The sequence below is a fragment of the Rhipicephalus microplus genome, chromosome X (assembly GCF_043290135.1).
Source record: "Rhipicephalus microplus isolate Deutch F79 chromosome X, USDA_Rmic, whole genome shotgun sequence".
Taxonomy (NCBI): domain Eukaryota; kingdom Metazoa; phylum Arthropoda; class Arachnida; order Ixodida; family Ixodidae; genus Rhipicephalus; species Rhipicephalus microplus.
Window position 1 is genome coordinate 380,465,244 of NC_134710.1, and position 25,177 is coordinate 380,490,420.

The window sequence follows — 25,177 nt, forward strand, 5'->3', positions numbered from 1 at the left end:
CCATGAACACGTAAGAGCTGCCGGCTGTGCAGGAGTTTATCCCTGTTTACAGAAAGGACAGCTCACTATTTAAGCCGCTACGCCCACGAAACCAAAAAGGACACCGAGAAAAACACAAGATGGTGTTAATTTTGTAGCAAAGAATTCCGCGTGGTCCATACAAGTCCAAAATAAATGTTTCACAGAATATCACACTAACCGAATCTGAATACTGAGTATCAAAGTTTGGTGAGCTATATAAATTTTACCTACGAAATATAGATTTTAAATTTTGTAGTAGGCCCATTCATTTTATCAGCACCAAATTACTGTGTTTTTCCCGGTTCAACTTTAAGTGGGCTTGGCTTTCTTGGAATACATAAAATGAAGAAAGACCAGACGATTCGACATGAACTTCGAATTTAATTATCATAATGCGCAACATTTATGTATCCCGGCCGAAAAAGTAGGGTGCAGTGTGCCTGAAGTTAATTGCTAACTCCTGACACATGCTCGGCCACATCCATCCAGCGAATCGAACTGGCTAGATCCGATCAAGATGCGGTGCGACTTCAATGCGCGCCGTGTCACGTTGACACAGCGAGCTCCACCGTGTGGCTGCATGTCGGCGAAATAAGGGTGCCTCAGCTGCCAATGTGAGCCCGTCTCGGCAGCTGGCGTCTCGTCGCACTCCGACTCTGTGCGGAGCACGCAGCGCCGGCGGCATTCTTCCCAGCTGCGGTACACGCCACGACGGCCCACGGACAAGCACGTACCCTGCGGGAAGCTCCACGCGACGCACTTCTTGCCATTAAAGTACCAAGGCTTGTCCTGCACGTCTTACCTACATGAAATAAACAAGTTTTGGTGTTGTTTTATGATCACCATTATTTGTGGTTAATTCATGGTGAATGTGTTAGAAGCGTCCCCTCTATGTACATAAGCCAACAAAGTCCATCAAAAAAAAAGTTCACCAGCAAATATAATACTGCCTAATCTAATTCTAGGCCACTTGAGTTGACGAAAAGTTGCCGCAAACAGTTTGAGAGACACTTGTATGTATGTATCTGCAGCGCTATACCACGGCTTGAGTTGAGTGACCGGCGCGAACAATTAACTGAAGCCCATTACACATCAACTGCCGTAGACAGAGCGTAGCGATAGTGCCTCACTGACCGGGAGGCTACGGAAGGCCGTACCTTCCGTAACAGCGCACAAGTTAGGTGTCCTCTCACGTGACACTCGCCCATATCTGAAGAATGACGTCATCACTGACCGCACGATGCAGCATGGTGGCACCACGCACACTACTGTAGCGCTACAGGCGGCCTGCGTAATATGTCCTAGTGGTGGTGTTGGTGGGGGGGGTTAGAAGAGCAAGAAGGCGCCTAAATTATGCAACCTGGCAGGCAGCACGGCGCAGCGCCTAGAAATCTTTCGTCACTCTACTGTGGTTCGCTCCTCTTCGAATTCTCTTGTTATCATTGTTTTTCATCGTCAGCTATGCTCCGCGGTCACTCTTTTTCATCCTCGTTAGCTCTGCCAGTTATTATGCTACGGACTCATCTCATTGCTGAAGCGGATGCCTAAGAGCTTCGCTTTGAAAGACAGGTGCAATAACAACAACAACAACAAATAATAATACTAATATTTTGTATTATTATTATTATTATTATTATTATTATTATTATTATTATTATTATTATTATTATTATTATTATTATTATTATTATTATTATTATTATTATTATTATTATTATTATTATTATTATTATTATTATTATATTTGAGGTTGAACGTCCCAAAACCACGCTATGAATTTGGGGAACGCCACAGGGAAGGGCTGCGGAAATTTCGACCATCTGGGGTTGTTTAATCGACGTGCGCCTAAATATATTCACACCAGCTTCACTTAAAAAAACGAAGGCTAATTTCATATTAGGACAACGACAACCGTGTTTGACGATCTGGATATCCACGGTTGAAAAGCGTAATTGTTTTTTCAATGTTTCCGCAGAAACTTTCAGTGCTCACCTTTTTGCACAGCACTTCGTGCATTGCAAGCATCGTGAACCAAGTGAAACGGCGACAGCCCCGTTAAAACAATCGAAGCCAGCCGTGGCGTACCTGCCAGCCCTGCAAGCGCACAACCGCCGACTGAGTGGCCCAAGCACGTGACGGGGGACAAAAGCATGGTTAGAGGACAATTGGTCAAGATATCCGCAGACCAGACGTTTGCTCACTTTCTTCCTCCTTCGCTTTGCCGCCTGATAGCTGCGCTCTAAAATTACGGCTTATCCCTCTTTCATAGCAATAGTTCATGACACGTAACTGAAACTACTCTAAAGGAAGTATAATTACAGTTCTGTTGGACGTTATCAACTTACTTCTAGAGTGTCTGTTGCTATTCTGCCAGCATGATAGCATTTGATATTAAAACACTCATGTAAACACCGACTGCCAATTCTCTGCCGAGCACATTGTTCGCACCGCGTAGCGTCTGTGGTAGCGCGATATGAGGCGACGCACATCAAGAATTTGGATAATAGTTCACCAAGTGAGCATCGAAAGCATGCAAGAATTGCCCTCTCCGCTAGCGTGTGACGCAGTCACTTAAACAAAATTTCTCGACGATGTTTCGTTCCTGCGAGTGTCAAAAAGTAGTGATAATAATTTAAACAATATGGGATTGTTGCTCTTAATAGAAACACGGGTTTCGGGAACCACAAAAAAAGCAGTGTAGCGTGGTGCCTGGGAAAGCATCGCTTATATACGACACAATCTTTTTGATACCGAGAGAGCCAGTTTGTTACCATTAGGGGCCATGTGACGTGACGGGGAAGATTTCAATTCGTGACGTACTAGCGGTAGATTTGTGATGGTTCACGTAAACAACAGTGGGTGTATATTCTCCAGCAGTGTTGCTGAGTTGTCAATCTGGAATAGGAATGATTTCGTAATCATTGCGCATTTTACAGCCTCGGAATAGAAGGAAGACGATGCTGTGAGGATTGGAATGGGAGTGGAATTAGGCACCTTTTTCCCGGAATTGAATGGTGTTAGAATACGTAATTTACTGAACACCCAGCACGTTTTCGTCTATGAGAGTGGTGGGAAAGCCCGGGAGGTGTCACCACCGCCCCCGCAGGTGCTGGCGGCTAGAAAAGCGCTACCATATTACACTACTACACAGGCTCTTGCGTCCAGCACTTCACGCTTGAGCAGCTCATATTTGTGAAGCGCAACACATAGGTAGACGGCAATTGTGATATCTTATTTTTTTATAAGCAACTGTTAAAAGAGCCATCCAGTGATAATTCAGGTTTTACAACGAAACGGCGAATCGCTCATTTAGCTCTTAGTTTTACGTTGCAAAATTTTGGTGACTGAAACAAAAACGATTTGAAAGTAAATATTCGACAGAAGTCTGTCAGGTTGGGTATGAAACTGGGAGATCATTTTGGACTGCAACCAAAAGTTGTTACTCTGTTAGTCGAGTCGTGGCACATTCGTTTGTCTAGTCTTGGCACATACAGAGGAAAGCCCATAATATCAACCGCTCTCTCGGAACCCTTCCCCAAGTGTATTCACACAGACTGCGCTCCACAGCGAAACGAGAGAGAGAGAGAGAGAGAGAGAGAGAGAGGGGGGGGGGGTCATTAGCCAACCCGCGAGTGCTTTGAAGACGACGCTGCTACATAACCTTCGCAGTCATCTCTGAGGAAGGAACCAAGTCGGTTCCGAAACGTCGGGTTTCTTCAAAAACTTTTGGTTGGAGTCTAAATCATCTCCCAACAAAAATGAAATTCTTTTTTCACCTTGCTGTGCTCGCGACCTTAAGTGCAGTATTTAAAAATCTCCAGGACGCTTACTACGACGCCAGTCCAGTGAATAGAACACTAGTGACCGATTGCCGAAAGTGTTCGGAAGATTAGACGTTCAGGAGATCAAGCCTAGGAGATCAGAAATCCCTGAATATTGAGCTGAAAGCTGGTCATCTCGCACTCCCACTCCACTGGTAGGTTCATTTCATTATTACCGTTATCTGTTTTTATAACTTCCCTTGGTTTCTATGACTCGGCACATATCCGTGCTTGCATCGCCAAGCAAAGAAGACGTTGGTAATTATTTTTCCGCCCTTTATATCTACTACTCTAATATCACGCTCAAATTAGTCATGTAGGCGTGATTACATGCTCTATCTAAGTCAAAGGCCACAACGCTTTCTCTAGATTCACGTTTAGTTAGCCAAGGCCAAGAATACGCGTGATGTAAATGTGTGAACATTCTGCCAACATACAAAAGAGAAACCGTTGCATAAGTCACTGTAAGAACAAAGGCATCATTTCGACAGATACTGAAGGGAGAATACATTATCGTCGCACGTTCGTTCTGATTGATACCCCACACTAAAGGGGCGAATACTCTATGCATGGTTTGGTGTTTATCTCAAAGCAGTTTAGTACCTGACACAAATAACCTTTACGACAACAAAGACATCGCATACGTACGCACACACGAACAAAAAGCTCTCACCCCATCCATGCTTTCGAGGCGCGTGACAAGCGTGAGTGCTGACGAGCAGTGCGGCACTGCATTCCGTTTTGGATGCAAAGACACAACGTGCCCAAGTGAGGGTGCGCTGTTCCATCTAATACCAGCATATCTAGAGTTTTTTTTTTATTGTTCCCAATAATCAAATTTTAGTTTTATACAAATTAACGACTACTCGAGACGCGGGGCAATACTGCTTAGTCACACTACTTTTGTCAGCATGAAAATACGCAATGTGGTCAGTTTAGCATTAACAAACTTAAGCTTGAACAAATAAATTAATATCATTCGTTCAAAAATGCTGGCCGTGAAGAGACTACATGTAGCGGGAAAACTGTTCCTAAAAGTATTAGTAGCGTGCTTTTACTGTACAAGATAGGCCACTAAGCTACTTACCCTCGACCTTAGCAACGTGTTTTACGCACTTTTCCAGATCTTAATGCATCTAAAGACACTATATTTATGATGTTGTTCATTCTAAACTCGTTAAAACTATCAAGAAGCATTTCCTACCTAAAGGAATCGAAGGAGTGGAATGGAACGCTCTCGTCATTCCCGGAGTTGGATTGGGCCAACTGTTTTCATCCGAGGAATTAAAAAAAGGAAACTGTGGCTAAATCGTAATTCTCCGGAATGGAATCAGATAGGAAAGGAGGCGCCCATTCCACAACACTGGTCTCCAGCCACCTCGAGAGTGGTTTGGACGATTTAGGCTGGATCCTGGACGCAAAAATTGCGCATGTTTCACACAAACTTAACCCGCTCAGAAGATCAGTTTGGAACCACCTGTGCATGACAATGCAGTGAGAAAATATGAATGAGGCGTACCGATGTGGTTTTCGTTAAAGGCAGCAAGCCATCTCAATTGTGCCCGTGCATAGTCCTTGCGTTTTGTGTAGTGTTTGGTTCTCACCTATTTCTTTCAAACAGTTCACAAGAAAACTGCAGTATAAGTCTCCTCTATTGCGATAGCAATTATATGGACACTCTCGGCTGTTTTTGCCGCCGGCGTCGTCATCAGTGTCAACGTGGGCATCGACGTCGATGTCATACACCCTATATGTATATATATGAAAACTCAAGAAAGAAAGAAATCTAGAAAAAAACACTCCGCACGTGGAAACAAACGTGGGACCTCTGCGTCGTGAAAGCGAGGTGTTAGCCACTGAGCCACCCCAGAGCACATCCTTCGACGAACAAATGGCAAGATACTTATATCTATCACTTACCGCTGCTCACGAGTATCTGGGGGGGGGGAGGCATTGTGTTTTCAAAATTACCACCAAGATGGCGCAATTAGCGCGCGTCCCCACATCGCGTGGCGGCGCCTGCTCTAGTCTCCTACGCGTACTTTGCCCGACATTCAGAAGGAAAGCGAAGCTCCCTCACGCGCCCTTATCTCGTGGTAGCGAGGAGGGGAAGGTCATACGCCTTGGCTGCCCTGCGGTAGTTACGAATCTGCGGTAGTTACCGGGTGCACAAAGGTCACTGCAATCATTGCAGTCTCCATTTGCGACCTCATGAGTTAAAACGCGACCTCATGAGTTTGCGACCTCATGAGTTAAACAGAGACCTCATGAGTTAAAACGGCAGGAGCCCGATATTCACAAATTTTTACAAAAATTTTCTATATTTTAACTAAGACATCCCGTATAATTTTGACACGTAGGAAACAGAAAGCCAATAGCATAGAATGTAGCAACTAGTCGACTTGAAGCATCTCAAGTCACTGTCACTGCAGAGCCAATACTATCAAAAAGCAGGTAGCATAGCAAGCACGGCGCCTCCCCTGAGAAGCAAAGAACATGTACGCTTCTTACTTATTGCTACTACACCATACTTAAATATTCCACCCGATGCAACTCGCAGCTGAGACATCACTAACTATTACATTCTGGTAAATGTATTGTCACGTGCTCGTGACGTCGATGAAGGCATCAGTCAGCTATTCGGGCTCAAACTCTATTTGGCCGAACTAGTGGCCAGGAAATCGAATATTCTAAGCAAGCGATGTGTATACATGGTTCCCTGGTAGCGCCTAACAGAGCGTGGAACATCGATATTCTGATCCGCGGCAACATGAGTGGCTTCGAATATTCGAGCGTTATCGCTGATGGCCGAGTTTGTTTAATTATAAACTCAGATGAAGCATTTGCGTCCTGAAGCCAAAGAGATGGTCTGAAAACAATCCGGAATGCTCTCGAACATTCTGGCGCCGATTGCGGGAAGCCTTATCTGCACGTGCAATACGCCGACGATGTGAAACGTACCGTTTGGGGTAATATAGATCATGAGACTCGCGCAAAATAAAATCGTGATGAAGGCCGGCCGTTCCCCCTCCAAGCTCCTTCATGTACTGTCACCGTTGTTCTTTGTCCGTTACTTCTATGGGCCTCAGCTATGCGAGAAGACGCCCCTGCTCGAATACAGCTACTCGACAAAACATCGTCAAAAAAGTTGAAAAACACACGATATAACAACGTCTAAACAATAGATCTATTGACTTTATACAAAAACATAATTTGGATCGAATCAACCATGGCTTGGGAACGGGCATGATGAGTCCGTATACCAAACTATCCTGGGACATTTTTGAGGATACATGGTGGCCTTTGCCAGGAATGGTCAACGATTCAGCGTTTTTGATTAAAGCCTCCTAGTTGGGCCAGTGTGGCCGGAGAGACATCAAACGCAAACCATACGCAAAACTACGGGGAATATGTGTATTCGTAACGTATAATAATAAGGTGGACGAAAATGTCATATAAACACCAGTTTAGCCTCGAGGGCACAGCAATGATGCAACAGACAGAAAGTGATTGATTCATATATTGATTGATTACTCATTTATTTATTTATTTATTGAATAGGTGATTGATTATTTATTTATTTGTTTATTGATTGTTTGAATTATTTATCGATAGATTAATTGATTGATTGATTGATTGATTGATTGATTGATTGATTGATTGATTGATTGATTGATTGATTGATTGATTGATTGATTGACCGAACGACCGACTGACTGACTGATTGATACGCGGGGTTTAGTGTCCCGAAACCCCCGTATGATTATGTTAGACGCCGTAGGGGAGGGTTCCGGAAATTTCGACCACCTGGAGTTCTTTAACGTTCACGCAAATGTAAGCACACGGGCCTACAGCCAGAAAGTGGAACGCTTACGGAGACTAGCAGTTCAGTCTTTTGCATCTGTTCTAGCGAAACTCGACAAGAATACGAGTCGTCTACCGATGTCCGTCAAGATAGCCCTCGCGACAACCCCCTTGTGATAAAGGTTGGATAAAAGCGGGAATCCAACTCAAGCATTCTGCGTGCTAGCCAAATATTCTACCAAAGAGCCACGCCTGGTCTGACATCTACTTTTGAAATAGACCGTCACGTGCGTATGGCGTCCATATTGGATGCAAGGATGGCTACCGAATGTCATAAGCATTACATATGCAGCCCTATGATACAGTCGTCATGGTACTTAACGATCAACTGTCGTTAAGCGCAATGCACTGTATGTGATGTATAGTTTCTATGAATCAAGGAACGGCACGAATACACATTGCTATTTTCATTTCGAAATCATTAACGAAAATCAGTGCATCTCCAAGAAGTGAATGACGATGATGACGACTGGGCGAAGCTATAAGCCGTAAGGTTCATGTCTACGTTGAAATCGCCGACTACCACAAAGGACCGACAGATGAATGGATGGACGCACAGACGCACATGTGGACGTCTGCACGCGAGGAGGAACAGGTGAACGTATGCACGGATGCATGGACGGCTGGACGCATAGATGGACGGACGGATGGACAGATGGATGGATGACAAGACGGACGGGTGAACGCACGGAAGGACGAACGACAGATCATTGGCCGGACAGACTGATGGACGGTTGAATGAACGAGTGAACGAATTGACGGACGGACGGCGCGGGTGATCACGTATTGTGCGTTCGTATACTTGATTACACATAACGTCGGCTCTTTATCAATCAATCTAATTTTATTGATAAAACGTAAGCAATCCTTACAATTTAGCTGGACCACAGGCTTACATTGGCTAGTGGTCGGTCCATATCCGAGAACATAACTTTGATATAGACTGACTAAATCAGAGTTTTGATATGGTCGGTCCATATAGTAGTTTCTCCACGCACATACCTTTTCGTTATTTGTAGTGCAGGTGTTCAGTTTTTGTTAGTATGTTGGGGGCTTTACAGACACCAAGAAGATCGGCCCTACAGGAGCTTCGCCCAAAAAGCTGGCATCAGCAGCGTTCATCCAACGAACGCCTGGAATAGCTATCATGACCGAGCAGGAATTGAAACTCATTATTCTGCGTGGCAAACAACTATTCTATCACAAAGCGAAGCCAGGTCCCGGAACTGCTTGTGAGGTAGACCACAATGTTCATTAAACGTCAATTGTGTTTGCAGTGCTGGCTATCAAATTTTATGAACAGTACTTATTTACTCCTATCATACAGCCGACAGGTTGTATTAACGGAAATTTTAGCGAAGCGCCATCCAGTGAAGCTCATTTATCAATAGATGGCCACAATCCTCGCTTGCACAAGCGCTATGTATTAGCTTATCGCTTCTGGTGTTGCTAATACCTATGTTGCTGTTGCCATCGTTACACAACAGTAAAAGGGTGAATGTTGAACAAATCTACGTGCATACAATATTTGTACGTTTAGCGTCATTTCGTAGCGTTTGGCTTAATACAAAAATTACAACACAGTCACTTTCGCTTCGCAAGTTTCGCATAACGTCGATTGCCAACGTACGTGGGACCTGCTGATCCTTTTTTGTGTGTTTGTCTCCTCTTGCTGCTTGACGTGACAGAATACGGGCGGCATTGTTTTCTCTATCCTTGAAGAGCCTTCATGGGCAGGCCTCACACGTGTGCTGATGGTATTGCTTGCGCTCTTCATGCAACCGACATGACTACATGAGTGCCTAGACTTTTGAGTTCGTCTGCTAGCCGTTTTTGTCCCCAGCTGATGCTCGCTTTTGTTCGCTCGTCTAACCTGTGATGCGTGCAGGGATGTTGTCGATATGAGATTTATTCGCAATAGGATGGCCACGACATCTAGAAAAAAAAAGAACGCCGACAGTGTCAATGCATTTGCTAATACAATAAAAGACAAAATTCTTTGTACGCTGTTCTCACTAGCACCGATGATATTGACGCGAGAGCGTTAAAAAGCTCGTGTCGGAGAACTTCCGGTATCTGCGGCGACGCCATTAGTTGCGAGCAAAACATCGGCATGGTCCTTGTTTGAAAATAGTGGTGAATTCAAATATTTAAAATAATGTTTCCGTGCTGCAATCGAGCATAGGCAACCTGTGCGGCAAGGAGGTGTTCTAGAGAACTACGCCTACCTGTGCATGTAACTGCTTCGAAACTAGAACCTATACACAGGTCATGCACCACAAGGAGTCATGTCAAGAAGTGCAATGGTGCCTAGCAGATTATTACGATGGCACCAGGTGTCACACCTTCATAACTGCGCTAATATTGGGTAGTAAGCGAAACCACTCATTACACAACCCCCATTATTACACACCCACCCTAACACTTGGTCCTAGTTCTCACCCAAAGCATCCACAATATTGCACAGCCGCAAAGCTCCGATTATTCATAGCTCACCCATGGCCTCATACGCAGAATACATGGCTCAAGCGTGACGGCTTATAGATGATGTCAAGGCAGCACATTCACGTGCGATTAACCTGCTTCGGTCTGAAAATGACGTCGCAGGAACGCTCTTTGGCTTCTGTGCGTAAAAAGCAACAGAATCAAAATGCAAGCCAATGCGTTTGATTCGATGCACTCTAACAGGCCCGTGACATCATAATGTTGGCCTCCCAGCATGTGAGTGCTTCTATGTGATATATTAAGGTATGTCAGTGCAAGCGATCTATTGTTTTGCGGGCGCAACTGGGTACTTCGGTAATTCGCAAAACAATCTTATGGCATATTGCGGGCTTCATAACTGCACTATAGCCGTGAACGCGTTGCTTTCTTATCGTTCTGGCTGAGGTATCCACGGCAGAATGTAGAATGTCCAAGCAAATGATAGGATGCTGCGAATGCAGCCTGATTACGCTTTTGCAGTCTGATCTTGAAAGCGCAACTTAAACGTCCTCAAAGTTTTAAGTATAGTTTATGCCCACTGTGAGCAAGCAAAGTGTAGTGCGGTATACTGTGCGCGACCTTTACCATTGCCTTCACAGCTTCAGTTTATCAGGGTACATCAAGAGAAACATTATTTGTATAAGCACAAAAAGCCTTTCCTTTAAGTTTTACCATTTGCCGTCTAGAGGCGAAGCAAGGTCGGAGATAGTATAAGAATTGGCCCCGTATTTACATGTTTGACTGCAAATATTGTCGAAAGACGATAGTCTTCCATCTGGAGAGAGTGAACAAAACATTTGCTTTGTGCGCGAGAAATCGTTGAGTGGGATTCTGGAGGCACTGCGTGAGACATGAGCGTCATCTGTCAGTAATCTTAGAAAACAAAAGAATGGCCTCCGATATAGCGTGCGCCCAGCTTGCGTGCGCCATCTCAAAGACCCCAGTTTGTAGATAGCAAGGCCACAGGTAGGTGGCCGCACCATATCGTCTTATCTAAGCGTAGCAATCATTCACCCTTTCGTGCATAGCGTCGCACTCTCAGCGCAGCGCAATAAACGCTATTATCATTAGAATGACATAAATAAGCATTTCTTAGTATATAGAAACAGGCCACAGAATACTGACGGATTGATATTGTGGCTCAGATATGGGCAACGTTTTTTTTTTAATTCTACAGTGCGCACAAGTATGAGCGGAAAAACAAGATCAAGACTGGTGGGCGTTGAGGAAGTGGTTAAACTTTGCCCTAATAATGAATTCTTTCGGTTGACAGACAGATGGTAGCAATGTTTGGGGTTTCACGTAAATTGTGTCTCAAATGTAAACCTAATGAAGTGATTCTCGTACTTCAGGAAGGGTTCTAAGCTAAATCGTGGAAAAAACGTGCGAGGCCAGCAAGGGAAGAAACCAAGGTGCATTCAGTGAACTCACCAGGTGCAGGGAAAGAAAAGTGTGCTTCCGTAGCAGCGGTCCGACACGTGGCGGCCGTTGACACAGCTAGCGAGGCAACTCTTGATGCTTGGGAACCACTTGAAGCCGCGGTTGCACACGTGCACTGGGTCTGTGGCCGCCAGTACGCCGGCTTTTCTGTAGGCACTGTAGTATAATTCGTGCTTTGGATGCCCAGAGTGAGTGTACACGTGCCCAATGCACGACTCGAGGGTGACGACCTGCGATGCGCCAGGATTGCGTACATGAATGCAACATACCAAAAAGGCGTCAATGTTTAATAGATGCAAAACACAAATAGGTGAGATCTGTCTCTCGTAACCTTTTACAATATTGATTATATTAAAGAAAAGTGCTTCTTCAGCCACTGAAACTTGCTCTCATCCAATCACCTTTTTTTACGCACGCTGGAGGAACCTCAATGCGTGATGGCTAGAGGAAGATTTTGCAATTGGTGTGCCAGTTGTTGCCGCGCAAAAACGGTAGGCAGTGGCCGGTGCCAGGCAGGGCCTATGTTCGGAGATGTCGCATTACAAGTGTTTAAATATTACGGTACATACACCAATGTTTTCTAACACGGAGTAGTTGTACAGAAGAAAATGTTATCAGCAATCGCCAGGTGTTAGGTTCGTAGTGATGAAATGCGTTTACTCATCTATTTTGTAGTGTGTTTCGTTTAGGCCAACAACACGAAGTACAAAATGAAAACCACTAGGAACAAATCTTTGGTTTTGCACGCTGTCGTAGTAATCTACCAGAAGATACCATCTGGGTGGTCAGTCATGTTTGGTATACCTTTTCACGTGTTAAGCTCTGATCGCTTATACTTCGCGTTGAGAACGCCACACAGCCGTATTCCCTTACACCGGCGTTTTATAGAGTTACGTGAGATGCGATCCATATTAGCTTTACTTTGTACAGCATTAAAATTTGTTGTTATCCAATTCAGCGTTTCAGCCTTGCGCTGAACCGGAAATTCTTTTTATATCGAGCTATTCATGCGCCACGCAAATACTAATAAAAATTAAAAGTGTCGCCATGCGGGCTAATTATTGGATATAATACCAGAAATGAGAATGTTACAGGAAGTAAGGCTAGCTTACCTTTTAGCATCAGACCCAGCGTAATTCAATGAAACAAAGACGTAAGAGTTCGCGCAAGCTGCAGCGAGTGAAGTCAGCTTCGTGCTGTCATCGCTTCAGTTCAAGCGCCATGTATTAGGGTTATAAGCTGTATGCCGATCCTTGTCAAGTGGTCCGTGTGCGACGGCAACCTCCGCTAGTACCACTCAAGGCCCAACCACACGCCTGCAATTTTTCAGCGACAGCGACAAGCGGCAGCGACAAACTTGCCTCGTTGCGCCGTCGTGTCGCGACGACTGCTTTCACATGACGGCAACAGTCTCAACCACATGACCACAACAGTCTCATCTCGTACATACCCCTAAATTGCGAAAAGAATTTTAATAAGGTAGCTAGATGAAAACATGCCAAATTTATTGCTGTCTTGTGTGGCCTACAGAAGCCACAAAAGTATTTCGCAACCTTCTTTTATTTGAAGAATATTTGGTTTTAACGCGACAGGGTGCCCAGAAGCGTATGCTACGACGGCTACGACGCACATCGCAGGGCGAGTTTGCATTCTCGCAAGCGACCAAATTGCCACAAATTACTGTCTAAACATTAAAAGACCCCTGCGATAACAAGACTTAAAACAAAATATGTCCGCACTCTCACTCTTTGATTGAGATGCGAATGTAAAATACATAGTTGATTTCTTGCATCACTTCAAGTACGGGCCGATAACAAACATTGAGAGCAAATTGCAACCGAAGCGAGCTCCAGGGGCGCAGCCATGCTGTCGAAAATCACCACGCTGGTTTTCGGCTGGCAGACAATCTTTTTTAGTTTTACAGAAATAGGTGACGCGAGAAGTGGCGACGACGCATGAGCCTCCATGGCAGCAAATCTTGTCGCTCGTCGCTCTTGTTTGACGCTGTCGCTAGAAAATCACGTGCATGCGGATGCATCTTTACACTTCTGGACCCCTGATGGGCATCTCGCGCTACAAACGATGGCCGGTGCGTACCCTTTGCGCTTCAGCTGCGGTCATCTCCTGCTATTTTACGCTTTCCCTAGCACGTAGCGCATATGACACAGAGGACGATGTTTTCGTTCTTCGATGCTTTTTAAGGAACCTCAGAATGATGATAAAAATGCGGTAATAATTGCTATCAAAACAAAAGCGAAGACAAAACGCCACCTTGACTGCAAAAACTGCACCACATCTTAAGTGTTGGAGAAGCCTTGGTCCTACGGAGAACCTTAAAGCCTCGTTACCTAATGTACAATTGATTCTATTCACATTTCTGCGTCTGTCAATCTTTTTCTCCATTTTGAGCTTGTACGGTGAATCAGTAGTTCGATATGGACCAAATCATTTACTCCAACATTATAAACTTTCTTCATTTGACAATTTCTAATATCATACTATTATATAGCTTCCTACGCTCGAAACGTGTTATTTTGCAGATATGAAACAAAACAATAACAAATCAATGTTATCTCAATGCTGACTGCTCTGGCATTCGTGAAGCGTAGCAAGTTTGTCTGGTTATATAATCATTTTCGGACAGTGCACACGCAGTGCTCGTGCCTCAAGTTCTTCACGTCTTCGACCTTGTGCGCCGTTTTATTTTGATGTCGACGTTCGCGTTACTTCAGTTATATTTTTGTGCCCAACCCCTTAAACCTTTTTTGCTTAAGATCACCCCAGTTTTAGTATTTCATAATGTTGAAAAGTCTCCAAACAGAAATAAAGTTATTGAACGATACCAGTCAAATTTGATACGTTTTGCTCGATGCAGAGGTAAAATAAGGTATCAATGCATATTTCCACTTCATATTACGGATACGAAGTTAAGGCATTGTCATGAAGTATTTCTATTAGAAAGCCACATTGTATCTGTTCTACGAGAGAAGACTTTTTTCCCGGTGTGACAGGTATGGCGTGAAACCTTTCGAGACAGGATATGACGTTTTTTTTTCTTTCTGTTTATATCATTTTTGTGGTCCGTCAATTCTTTATAATAAATACAGCCCAACTGAGAAAATTCTACTTCACTGATCGACTGACAAAACGAATAAGAATCGCACAAACAGTTACAATGCAACCCTGATTACTTACAGACGCTCACTAATTACCACTAATTTCTGTCTGGCTCACATGTTGAAGTTGAAAGCCAAGAATGAGTTGTAAGAAAGTAAATTGTGCAAATGGGAAATATGTAAACCATGTAAACCCATGCATGCGATACTTTATTTCCCGTGTTAAGGTGCACTGCAGAATATGTTGATGTTTACTTCACATGAGGACGACACCCGTACTCCTCTGAGGTTTTTTCGTTCATGTTTGCATTAGTGCTGCATTTTTCAGATGGATCCGTACCAACGAAACGCATTCATTCCCATTGACATCATACGTATGTTAAATATAGGCTAGAAAACCCACTCGCGTCCCCATGAACAGTTTTATAAGTTTCTTTATAAATAGCAGTTAGAAAAATCCTTTCCTGCAGCATTCCTGCAAACATTTTGAACATGCAGGTAATTAGTATTTATTTCATGCAAGGGCCACTTTGTGATGTTATTACTCTACTTCCATATCGCAAGTGTAACATATGCCCTAAAAGGTCCTAACAGAAAAGTAAAAAACTATTTCGTGAACAAATTGATTAGCTGCCCGCAGCCCTAATTTCAATAACGGAAGACTTCAAGGCATACATGGATCACATCACAGATAATGAGCCAACTTACACGTCTTAGTTGCACGTCCTCTTTTTCGTGAGCCCCAGTTCTGGCTGCGGTAACTGGCAGAGTCGTCACTGGGCTAGTCATCACATTCATCAGGAGTAGTAAAGCTGTCCTTCCTTTTGTAGCCCTGCCCGCGACTCGGACTCTTGTGCGAGGTCTGGTCGTCATTCTCCTGTTTCCTTTTTCATCGACGTCAGGGTGTACGACCCTCCTCGGAATGAATCGCTGGCCAACGGTGTTGGGCGCTATCTCCAGCAGCCGCTCGAAAGCATCATCCGTGACGTCTGGTGTGACATCGTAAGGTGACAGCGAGTTGTGGAGAATGGGCAGCCTGATCCCTAGGAGTAGCCTTGCAAAAGCGATGCCAAGGACGACACTCTGGAACTCGACACGGTGGGGTTTCGAGGGCTCGCTCATGGATTCGGGCTTCGGCGTCTGCTCGGAAACGGGCCCTTAGCCATTTTCGTAGTAGTATCTCGGAAAGCTACGATCCGATGGCAAAGAAGCTGCTTGCCACGGACCTTCTGCCGGGAAACATAAATCAGCTGGTGATGATGCAGCCCACGTCGGTGAAGGCGTCCATTCGCTGGGCAAAGTCCGGCGTGGTGGTGAGACGACGCTGGAATGCTCGGCGTCCCCGCAACACTGAAGCTCCCCTTGAACGGGCTGCATTCTCGCCAAATGAAAACGTGGACAATCGAAGGACGGTTGCAAGGAGAACGAGGCAACGGTGCACGTGACGTTGTTACTTCTTTGTCTTCGCTGCCTCACGGCACGCGCACCGGATTCAAGAGTTCTTGTTCTTGTTCACGTTTTGATCGTGGCGCATACCAGCTATGGGGGATCGGCCAAGAATCGAGTGGTTTTAGAAATTATTGTTCAGATTTAAAATAATGGAGATATACTAGAAAGACTACTGATAACCTAGGAAAGTATGATACTTGATCTAATGCATACAAATCTTTAAATCAAAAACGAATTTATTCTCAGAAAAGAGAAATCAACCGATTTATACGTATATAATTTTGTAGACACGTTACAATAATGAAACAGAATAATTAGTCAGTATATTAGATTTTTCAAAATAGTCCTGGACGGCCGCGCATGAGTTGCAGTAGAGAACCCGGAAATGGAAGCTCCAAAAGGCAAAATGGCGTGAAGAGATAAGTCAATACCAATACCACGTATAAGTATTTCTAATAGAGTTTTTTGTAATGTGTTAAACTGCCTTCAGGTCAAAAAAATTATGTATTGTTTCAAGTTCATCACAGAACGCGCACAGTGGCGAAAATGCCTGAGCACACTTGTGTTTATAGAAATTTAGATTTGGTACCCGGCAACACGGCCTTTTGATAGCTACTTCTTGTTTACTAGTTCGGAGAGTCTCTTCGCCCGGGATATTATAAGTGGAAATATTCGGTAGAGTTTGCTAGTGCTGAAGCTCTAAAGACTTCCGTAAGCGTACGTCTGCGGCATCGTGCAGCAGTCACATAAACGGATGATGGGCAGTGTGGTAGAACCAGTTCGCTAATTGACGACTTAGCTAAGGAATCGGCTATTTAATTTATGAATAAGCCTTTATGTTCAGGCATTCAATCTAGTCGAACTTTTCTCAAATGCGCAGGCATTAGTGCACGGAACGCCTCTGTTACGTGATTATCAGCACCAACAGAATGTGCCAAACAGAGAGATAGGGAATCTGTTTTTATGACAGCTGATGTAATTCCTGCATTTACGTTCCGTAAAGTGAGCACTACTGCCAGAAATTTAGCCACAAAAACGGGTACGAAATCAGGTAGTCGGAGGGAAAAAATCCCATCTAAAGTCGGGCTGAAAATTTCAACCCCTGACATTTCGTCCCATTGCGATGCGTCTGCATCAATAATAACGTTTGTTGTCATACTGCTCAGATTATCTTGTAGTAAACCATCCAAAATATAATGGGGAAGTAATTTGTCGTAAATAGGGAAAATATCGTCAAATTGAGTTTCCACAGCGTATGAATTATCACGACTCGGCATGATGTCGCATATACGTAAGTTTAGAGGCTCCAGTAAATTTTGAATAAATCTAATTTGTAGGGTGTGAAATCACGGCCATCTAGCACCGAAAAATCATTCCAGGGTGGAAGAAAAGGCCGTTTCTGAATGTCGTAATGATAATTCATAAATTCTTAAGAATGTTTGAACAGTCAGAAGGCGAATATTTCAAGAAAGAGCAGGGACCATCAATTCCAGATACAATACATTGTTAGCAACTGTTTTAGACAGACTAAGACATAAGCGCAATGCTTCTCTTTCCAGAATAATTAGAGGCCGAAACGTGTAAGCTGGAACTCCACAAAAATCTACACAACCACATTCCAAAAAAGTACGAATGTACATGAAATCTATCATTACCTGTGTGCTTTTTCTAATACTTATGCGGTAGTTGCTTAGCAGGTAATATTCCAATAGCCCGAACACCTTTTCTGGCGACATATTCGACATGAGGTCGCAAGTTAGGCGATGTGTGATAAATTCCTCAAGGGTATTTAACAGATTCCTCCTGTTGTATATTCTCATGATAGTAAAACAAAGAGATGTGTACGTGGTATTGCAGCGGGATAAAAAGGAGGACATATTTGAAAACCCATCTTTAAAACAATAAAACTTCATGTCTGCAAGAAAATTTGAAGCCATGCTGCTATGTATGATGGAAAATTAGGGTATTCTAAACAATCTTTCAAAGTACAGTACTCCACGGTATCATATGTTTTAGCGATGTCCAAGGTAACTATAGCTGCTTATTTGTTATGTAGCCGAGCTAACAGAAGCCGACTTTCTAAATCAACGTGGGCATCGCGAATTGAACAACCAGCCCTGAACCCGATTATACAGAACTTAAAGTTGACCTCACGGTGATAAGTTCATTATTTCGTACATTGACTATTCTCTAAACCAAGTTACCTAATTTGATGTCAGTGCGATTGGCCTTACGTTATCCAACATGTATGCTTCATTTTCATTTTTGATCAACAATATTTTTATTTTTATTTCATTTATTTATTTATACATACTGCAGCCCCTATTAGGGCTATTGCAAGAGTGGACATACAAATGATCAGGTGATAACAAGCAGAAACAAAAACATGAGCATATGGCACAAATTTGTGGTTCATAGTACTACACAAGATACAGAATGAACACAGCAAGAGCACAGAAAGCAAAAGAACATGGAAATATCTACTTAACACGCATGTGATATTGCACTCAGAAACTGCTCCAAAGGGAGCCCGCGGGTATCGCCGGGTAGCAAGTTCCAGAGCTCAATAGTGAAGGGAAAAAAACTATACTTAAACAAATCAGTTTTGGGGTGAAGTGGCGTAATATTTAGCGCATGTTGACTCCTGGTGTGAACAGAGGGTGGTGTGGCAAACTGCAGACACCTGTGGAGCGAGGGCAAGCGCGGCGAATTAATCAACGTGTACAGGAGCTTTAAGCATTCTGAATGGCGCCTTGCAGATAAAGGAGTTAAACCCAAAGGTGCTAAGTTGGACGTAGGCGAAAAATCCCGGTCATATCTTCGGCAGATAAAACGGACGGCTTTTTTTTTTTGTATGGATTTTAGTTTTGCAATGTCGGACGCTTTGTGTGGATTCCACACGACACAACCGTATTCGAGTAATGGCCGTACTAAAGTTTTAAATGTTAAGAGCTTGGTTTCTTTTGGTGCTACACGGAGAACGCGCTGTAAGTAACCTAATCTCTTCAGGGCTTTATTATACGTAATATCAATGTGTTTGGACCAGGACATGTTGTGAGTGAAATGAAGGCCGAGGTACTTATATTCCATTTTTCTTGTTAAATGACAACCATCGAATGAGTAGGGAAATAGATGAGTGGATGACCGAGTAGAAAATGTCATGCACACAGTTTTTTGGAAATTTACATTCATTTGCCAGGTTTGGCACCAAGTGCAAAAATTGGAAAATGAGTTGTTCAGTTTCTCGTGATCCTCAGCAGAAGTAATTTTTTGATAAATCACGCAGTCATCGGGGTATAGCCTAATCTGAGACGTTATGTTACCGGATATGCCATTAATAAATAATAAGAAAAGAAGGGGTCCAAGTACTGAGCCCTTCGGAACACCTGAAGTTACATCAGCGGTACTGGATGCCGTTGAGTTAAAAAATACATACTGCGAGCGGTGCGAGAGAAAACTAGATATCCAACCTACGAGCAGCGGGTTTTTTTTAATATGAAATTAAGTTTAAGTAAAAGTTTGGAATGAAGAACTGTATCGAAAGCTTTCGATAAGTCAATAAAAATAGCATCTACCTGATAACCCGAGTCAATGGCTTCAATAACATCATGACTAAATTCGGTAAGTTGAGTGATTGTACTGAAACCGCGTCTAAAGCCGTGTTGAAACTGGTTTAGAATATTATTAGCTTCCAGGAATTCTACTATGTGTTTGTATATGACGTGCTCCAATATTTTGCATGAGTGAGATGTCAAGGAAATAGGCCTGTAATTAGCCGGCGAGGATTTGCATCCAGCTTTAAAAAAAGGGAGAACTTTAGCAAGCTTCCATGATAATGGAACTGTTGCTGTTGCTAGAGATTTTTTGTATATTATCATAAGGTAGCGGCTTGTACATGAAGCATATCGTACTAAAAAGTTGTTGGGAATATTATCTGGGCCAGGGCTTTTTTTAGTGTTTAAGTTAAGTATCAAATTTAGAATGCCTTCTTCAGATAAACATACGTCACCAATTGAGGGTGCAGGGTTGGCCAGTGAAAAGGTAGGTGTTTGAAAATTATCAATGGTGAAAACAGATTTAAAATAAGAATTAAATGCATTGGCTATTGTGACGGGATCGCTTGTGGAGGCTCCATCAATGTCCATTGTGTTTGGTTCCGTTGAACTCGGCAAGATGGAGCTCCAAAATTTTCTTGGATTTGTTACCATCAGGTTTTTCATTGTCACTTGGTAATAGAAATTTTTGGCGGCTTTAGTTTTGGCTCTTAATTCCTCTTTAAGTTTATTGAACTCATTTAGTGACGGGGAGGTCTGACGTCTAATCGAACAATGTAACCTTTTTACGCGACGTGTCAGTTGTAACAACTCCCTCGTCATCCATGGCAACCGAACATTTTTTTCTTAGTTTTTATTGGAATAAAGCGGGTGATACAAGAATGCACAAGACTTTCAAAGAAAGAAACCAAATCGTTGACGTCGCTAGATTCACTAAGCCGTTCAAAATTTTCAAATGAATCCTCTAGAACTGTTAGGATACTGACGTCATCTGCACGGTTAAAGCCATGGTGAGTTGAATACACAATATTCGGTGTGGGTACACGACATGAGAGTGAGACGAAAACGGCTTTATGATCGGAAATTCCTTCAGTGACAAGGCAGTTAAATGTGCTTTCTAAGAGAGTAGGGCTAACAAAGACTAAATCGAGAACTGCAGACTCTCTTGTAAATTCTCGAACAACTTGGGTTAGGCCGAGAAACAGAAAATTTCAGCAGCTCTGTGTCTGTTAGAGAGGGCGAATCGCTTAAAGACAGGGTGGACCATTGAATTCCAGGCGCGTTAAAGTCTCCCATAAGGATTATATTTCCGCTACTGTAGTTATGCTCCCTAATAAAATTTGTCAAGGTGATCAAAGAATCCGCTGACGATCCCGGAGGTCGGTAAAAACGCCTATTATGATAGTGATGTGCTCAAAGTAGAATTTGCACCACACTGACTCTATTCCGATAGGCCCTTGAATTGCACGAAACTTCAAGTCTGAACGGAAAAAAAAGTGCCACCCCGCCTCCTCGCCCACTGTACCTGTCCGACCGAAGTACGGTAAAACCAGGGGGAGTGATTTCACTATCATGGATACTCTCATGCAGCCAGGTCTCAGTGACACCAACAATGTGCGCTCCATGAGCTAAAATTATTGATAAGAAATCAGGAAACTTGTTTACTATACTTCCAGCATTGATGTTTAAGAGGTGTAAGTTAGCGTTATTCTATTGTGGTAGTCATCGAGGACCGGGAGGAGGGAGTGCAGTTTTAATACCTTTTGTGCGGCTGTTCGACCGAATGAGACAGTTGGAAGCATTGTCCCAGTCGTGACGAACATTGTCAATGAAGACGTGATCGTAGATAATGCGGACGTTTGTGCCAGCATCTCTAAATGACTTTGTTGCTTCCCACAATTTTTTACGTATTATGTGTACGCGAGCTGTAAAATCCTCAGTAACGCGAACATTTGGGTCTTCGATGTTCCTGGCACTTTTCATAATCGCAATTTTGTCGTTGAAATTGAGGAGTTTAATGATAGTAGGAGGAGGCCGGCCTTCGCTACCTTTCCCTAAGCGATGGCATCTTTCGATTCGCGGGCATTCCATTTCAAGTTCATCTGTAATCAACTGTGACACCTTTGAAAGCAGTGACGCATTTGTTTCCTCGGGTTCTTTCGAAATGCCATGAAAAATAACGTTTCTCCGGGATCGGTTTTCTAGGTCATCATTTTTTGCAGTAAGTTGTTCCACGATGGATTTCACTGAGTTAAGTTCTTGTTTTAGGGAACAGGTCCCCTCAGAAACAGCCGCTGATGCGGAGGTTGATTCAAGAGAAGCCACTCGAGATTCGAGGGCATCAAATCTAGAATTTACGGATTGATGAAATTGCTTCATTTCAGCTATATCGTCAGCCAGTTTTTTCTGTCCTGATAGTAGCTCATTCAACATGCTTTTAACAGAAGCAATGCTGTCTGTCTCCTCAAGCTTTTCGTTGTTATCCATTGCCGAAAGGTTAGTGGCAGAACTGCTGCTTGAAGCAATATTACTGCCTTTGTTGGCTGAACTAGACTTTGCCTGTCTCTGAGGGCCTGGATTTGTTTCTACATCCCCGCTCTGAAGCAGTGTGCAAATGCAATGGAATAGATGCGAAAGCAATGAAAGACACTTCATAGCAAGACCAACAGAACAGTCAATTGGGCAAGGAAACAGCAGCAAGAAGCGATTATCAGAGCGAAAGCAGTAAGCATTTTGGAGGTAGTTTACCTGCGCAAAGAAAACACGACGGATGAGCATCGTCGAAGCTTCGCTGTTTCCTTGCCCACTGACGTGCAGATGCGGCGGTGGTGCTTTTATATCCGCGGCCGGTGACGTCACGGAATGGAACTTGCCGAACGATGGACGGTGAAGCGAGGCATAATCAGTGCAAGGGGTGGGTGCCTTCACCGACAAGCCGTGACCATCGTCTACTGGGGCGACGGGGCAGTCTGTGAGCACGCAAACTGTAGCGTCCATGTGCTGTTCCAACGGTAGATACTGTATTCCGGACACCGGGGTTGGGAAGTCAGGCACAGTAGCAGCGCGGCAAATTGAAGCACCCAAGCTGGCGTAGAAGAACTGCGCAAAGAAAACACGACGGATGAGCATCGTCGAAGCTTCGCTGTTTCCTTGCCCATTGACGTGCAGATGCGGCGGTGGTGCTTTTATATCGCGGCCGGTGACGTCACGGAATGGAACTTGCCGAACGATGGACGGTGAAGCGAGGCATTATCAGTGCAAGGGGTGGGTGCCTTCACCGACAAGCCGTGACCATCGTCTACTGGGGCGATGGGGCAGTCTGTGAGCACGCAAACTGTAGCGTCCATGTGCTGTTCCAACGGTAGATACTGTATTCCGGACACCGGGGTTGGGAAGTCAGGCACAGTAGCAGCGCGGCAAATTGAAGCACCCAAGCTGGCGTAGAAGAACTGCGCAAAGAAAACACGACGGATGAGCATCGTCGAAGCTTCGCTGTTTCCTTGCCCATTGACGTGCAGATGCGGCGGTGGTGCTTTTATATCGCTGCCGGTGACGTCACGGAATGGAACTTGCCGAACGATGGACGGTGAAGCGACGCATTATCAGTGCAAGGGGTGGGTGCCTTCACCGACAAGCCGTGACCATCGTCTACTGGGGCGATGGGGCAGTCTGTGAGCACGCAAACTGTAGCGTCCATGTGCTGTTCCAACGGTAGATACTGTATTCCGGACACCGGGGTTGGGAAGTCAGGCACAGTAGCAGCGCGGCAAATTGAAGCACCCAAGCTGGCGTAGAAGAACTGCGCAAAGAAAACACGACGGATGAGCATCGTCGAAGCTTCGCTGTTTCCTTGCCCACTGACGTGCAGATGCGGCGGTGGTGCTTTTATATCGCGGCCGGTGACGTCACGGAATGGAACTTGCCGAACGATGGACGGTGAAGCGAGGCATTATCAGTGCAAGGGGTGGGTGCCTTCACCGACAAGCCGTGACCATCGTCTACTGGGGCGATGGGGCAGTCTGTGAGCACGCAAACTGTAGCGTCCATGTGCTGTTCCAACGGTAGATACTGTATTCCGGACACCGGGGTTGGGAAGTCAGGCACAGTAGCAGCGCGGCAAATTGAAGCACCCAAGCTGGCGTAGAAGAACTGCGCAAAGAAAACACGACGGATAAGCATCGTCGAAGCTTCGCTGTTTCCTTGCCCACTTCAAAATATAATTTTGAAGAGCTTCCATTCTGGTGGTATCCATGCCTTCCCTAACGATTAAGTCACTAGTTCTAGGAAAAAAGTAGGTGATTCCTAGAATCAAAACTTTACCATCCAGTTCATAATTCCATCTGGTCCCGGAGCTGTCCTCGGTAAGCATGATACTGTCTGACTTATTTAAGCTAAAGAAACTTCTGGAAATTCATGCAAGTTTTCCAGCACGGGCCGAATAGCCGAAAGATTAGCAGTGAAGCGGCGTTGCAAACTTTCCGCTATGTTTTCCAGAGAGGTGTCCCATTTCTTGCGGCGTCAAGACACATAACTGCAACGTTAAAAGTGCTGGCAGTACTTTTTTTGTCCGAATGTAAGCGAACAGAGCACGCCTATTTCTTGATTTTGCAACATGATCGAAATGTCTACTGTCGTATTCTTCTTTCGCGTGGTTCTAGCACGCCTCAATACGTCAACAAAGAATTGATAGTCCTTCAAGTTGGTTGGGCTTTGATTATGAAGAAGTTTTCTCGAAGCGGATTTTCTTCTTCAATAGTTGCGCGTACACTCATCGTTCCACCAATGAGAAAAGGATTGTTTTTTCCATGGAATAGAAAATTCGGAATTGTTTCTAGATCTCTCCAGCATTGAACCAATCATAGATGCAATCTCCGTAGAACTGGCATTTCGAAGCTTAGAAATGGCAGAATGGAGGCAGGCTTGAAATTCGCTATGGTTGATGTATTTCCGTTTTGGCTGATCTAAGTTTATTTTTGTACAAGTGATATCAAAAACTACAGGAAGATGGTCGCTGTTGGTTGGCATATCCAGAACAGCTCATGAGAAACCCTTGGCTGCGTGAGCAAAACGTGTAATCTAGTACTGAGCAAGTCTGATCTAGGACAAATGTTACATCGCCTTTATTTATACATGAGAGGTTGGGATGAATAGTTCATTCCCACAGTCACCTGCCACAAGAATCTGTCTTTAGTACCCAAGGCTAATGATGTGCATCGAAGTCTCCTGTGAGTACAATTTCCTTTCTACATGATGCCAAAAAACTGTCAAGATATCGCGTACTTTGCACACCGGAGGGGAAGTAACAATTTATAACTGAATAAGGGTGGCATAAGTGAGACAGTAGTCTAATGCTTATAATTTCACAATCTGAGTCTAACAATCAGAAAGCAATTTTCGCCCTATGGCATAATTTACTTGATACAAGAAT

The 25,177-nt window shown here is 44.0% G+C and overlaps 1 protein-coding gene across 1 annotated transcript; it reads right to left on the bottom strand.

The window, feature by feature from the left end:
• Positions 1–693: 693 nt before the first annotated feature.
• Positions 694–23,900, bottom strand: LOC142776421 (uncharacterized). Its single transcript, XM_075880049.1, has 4 exons — positions 22,498–23,900; positions 15,455–16,285; positions 11,622–11,860; positions 694–823 (listed from the first exon to the last, which is right to left on the bottom strand). The coding sequence occupies exons 2-4, from the start codon at positions 15,866–15,868 to the stop codon at positions 820–822; spliced, it is 657 nt and encodes a 218-aa protein (XP_075736164.1). The 5' UTR covers positions 15,869–16,285; positions 22,498–23,900; the 3' UTR covers positions 694–819.
• Positions 23,901–25,177: the final 1,277 nt, after the last annotated feature.

Excerpts from the sequence above, each read along its gene's own strand:
- LOC142776421 (XM_075880049.1), bottom strand. The coding sequence starts at position 15,868 with ATGAGCGAGCCCTCGAAACCCCACCGTGTCGAGTTCCAGAGTGTCGTC. Across the intron at positions 11,861-15,454 it reads AGGACGTGCAACTAAGACGT|GTCGTCACCCTCGAGTCGTG; the intron begins GTAAGTTGGCTC and ends GGCGCATCGCAG.